The sequence below is a fragment of the Guillardia theta genome (assembly GCF_000315625.1).
Source record: "Guillardia theta CCMP2712 unplaced genomic scaffold GUITHscaffold_221, whole genome shotgun sequence".
In the NCBI taxonomy this organism is placed as follows: Eukaryota; class Cryptophyceae; order Pyrenomonadales; family Geminigeraceae; genus Guillardia; species Guillardia theta.
In genome coordinates this window covers 27179-29114 of record NW_005434455.1, presented here as the reverse complement: position 1 = coordinate 29114, position 1936 = coordinate 27179, and the positions used below count along the sequence as shown (strand labels likewise).

The following is a 1936-nucleotide window of genomic DNA, read 5'->3' as shown; positions in this document are numbered from 1 at the left end:
GGGAGAGGAATTGAGGGGAGGGGAGGGGAGGATACGGTAGGTGAGGGGAAGGGAAGCCAAGAGAAGGCGAAGGGCAGAAAAGAGGAACAGGGATGAAAGGAAGGGTAGAGGAGGATCTGAACATGGCTATACACTGGTGAGAGATGATCGATGGGACAGAAAGGGAGGAAGTGAACGAGACATGTGTGGAAAGTGAGGGCAGATCACAATCGCGAGCAGGTCGGCTTCAGATTGTTTCTTAGAAACTTGACTGAAGCGAGGAGACTCGAACGGAGGAGAAGCCGAGTTGGTAGATGTTGAGGAGCATGTGGGTTCATGACTTGTTACATCAGATGTCTCGCAGAAACTTCCCTCGCGAGGACTGGCGACCCCAGCAGGACTCTCGTCCGAGACACGACGATCGATCACGGTGACTCGATTGCTGTGCCTCCACAGGGCGTCAGTGAGTGACTTGTGGGTTGGCAGGGACTCGTGGAGCTCGAGAGAGGTTGGGATTATGTTGCTGATCTTGTTTTGTTCCTGACATGTGCGGAAGAGCCATGAGCACTGGAACTACACGAGCAGCCGAGGGGGGGGAGGCAGCAGTATCAGACGAGGGAAACAAAAGAGTACAGGAGCACAGCTCCGAACCGATGGGAAGGAGGGGCTCAGCGGTATGCAGGGGAAGGGATGAATAGGGCAGAGAACGGCTATCAGAGGAGCAGGAGCAGGAGCAGGAGCAGGAGCAGGAGCAGAGATCGTCACTACAATCATTCTCGGTGAAAGTTTCCTTGAAGCAATTTGAGTGGGCTGACTCGAATCGCTCAGTGATGAGAGGGTAAAAGATAACTTCTCCTCGTGGAAAAACCGAAACCAGCCCAAACAGCAAAACTTTGTTCCAGCAGGAGGACATGCAGGGAGGAGGCAGTCAGAGAGGGAAGGGGATCAGGGTTCGAGGCAGCCAGTACGAGCGAGCGAGGAGGAGTCAAGCTCTGTGCGGTTCTCGGCTGCAGAGATCTGGGGAGGAAGTCAGGAAACGCTCGTGCCTGCCGTTCCTCCCATCTACTTCAGATTTCCTCGTTTGTCAGAGGTGATCGCCAGGCTCAAGCACCCCCTGCCTCTCCCCTCCTTCCTCGCCCTTCCTTCCCCTCCCATGCTGCCTCTGCCTTCCTCTTGCCTTCTCCTTTGACGCAACCTTGTACAGCGATCTTTGCTCAGGCTGGCCAACCTCGCATGCAATGTCTCGATCCACCTGCTCTACTCTGCGAATTCAAGAAGCGTCGAGTGGTTGGAGGTCAGCCTTCCTCTACTGCCTTCCTCTACTGCCTTCCTCTACTGCCTTCCTCTACTGCCTTCCTCTACTGCCCTCCTCTACTGCCTTCCTCTACTGCCCTCCTCTACTGCCTTCCTCTACTGCCCTCCTCCCGCCTCCCTTCTTCCTGCTCCCTCCTCTCTCCCCCCTCTCCGACCCCTGCGCTCTTTTCGTCTCTCACATGCTTGCAGGCAAGGTTGAAGAGCGCTCAGATTCTCAATGTTATCGCACGAGTCAGCAACCCGACGGTCTATGAGTCGTGAGCCTTGAGATTCTCCTCCTCCTCCTCCTCCTCCTCCTCCTCCTCCTCCTCCTGCTCCTCCTCCTCCGCCTCCGCCTCCTCCGCCTCCGCCTCCGCCTCCGCCTCCGCCTCCTCATCCTCATCCTCATCCTCATCCTCATCCTCAAAAAAAAACAAGGTCTGCCTCCACCTCCCTCCTCTTCTGCGGAGGATGACTATTGCTCCTCCTCTTCCTCCCCCACTGCCCTCATTTTTGATTTAAGAAACAACAAAAACGAAGGACCATCAATAGATGCTGATGAAGATGATGATGATGCTGCTGTGAGGGTTTTCTCGACCCTCCCTACAGCTGCTCCTTTGTGGGGGTGTGTGTGCTTTGCTTGTGCCCCCCGCCCCCCCTCGCC

The 1936-nt window shown here is 55.8% G+C and overlaps 1 protein-coding gene across 1 annotated transcript; it reads left to right on the top strand.

The window, feature by feature from the left end:
- Positions 1 to 181: 181 nt before the first annotated feature.
- GUITHDRAFT_148540 (hypothetical protein) lies at positions 182 to 1554 on the top strand (the record flags this gene model as incomplete). The annotated part of the gene is made up of 5 exons (XM_005819477.1): positions 182 to 192; positions 333 to 442; positions 885 to 1069; positions 1184 to 1273; positions 1483 to 1554. The coding sequence occupies 5 exons, from the start codon at positions 182 to 184 to the stop codon at positions 1552 to 1554; spliced, it is 468 nt and encodes a 155-aa protein (XP_005819534.1).
- Positions 1555 to 1936: the final 382 nt, after the last annotated feature.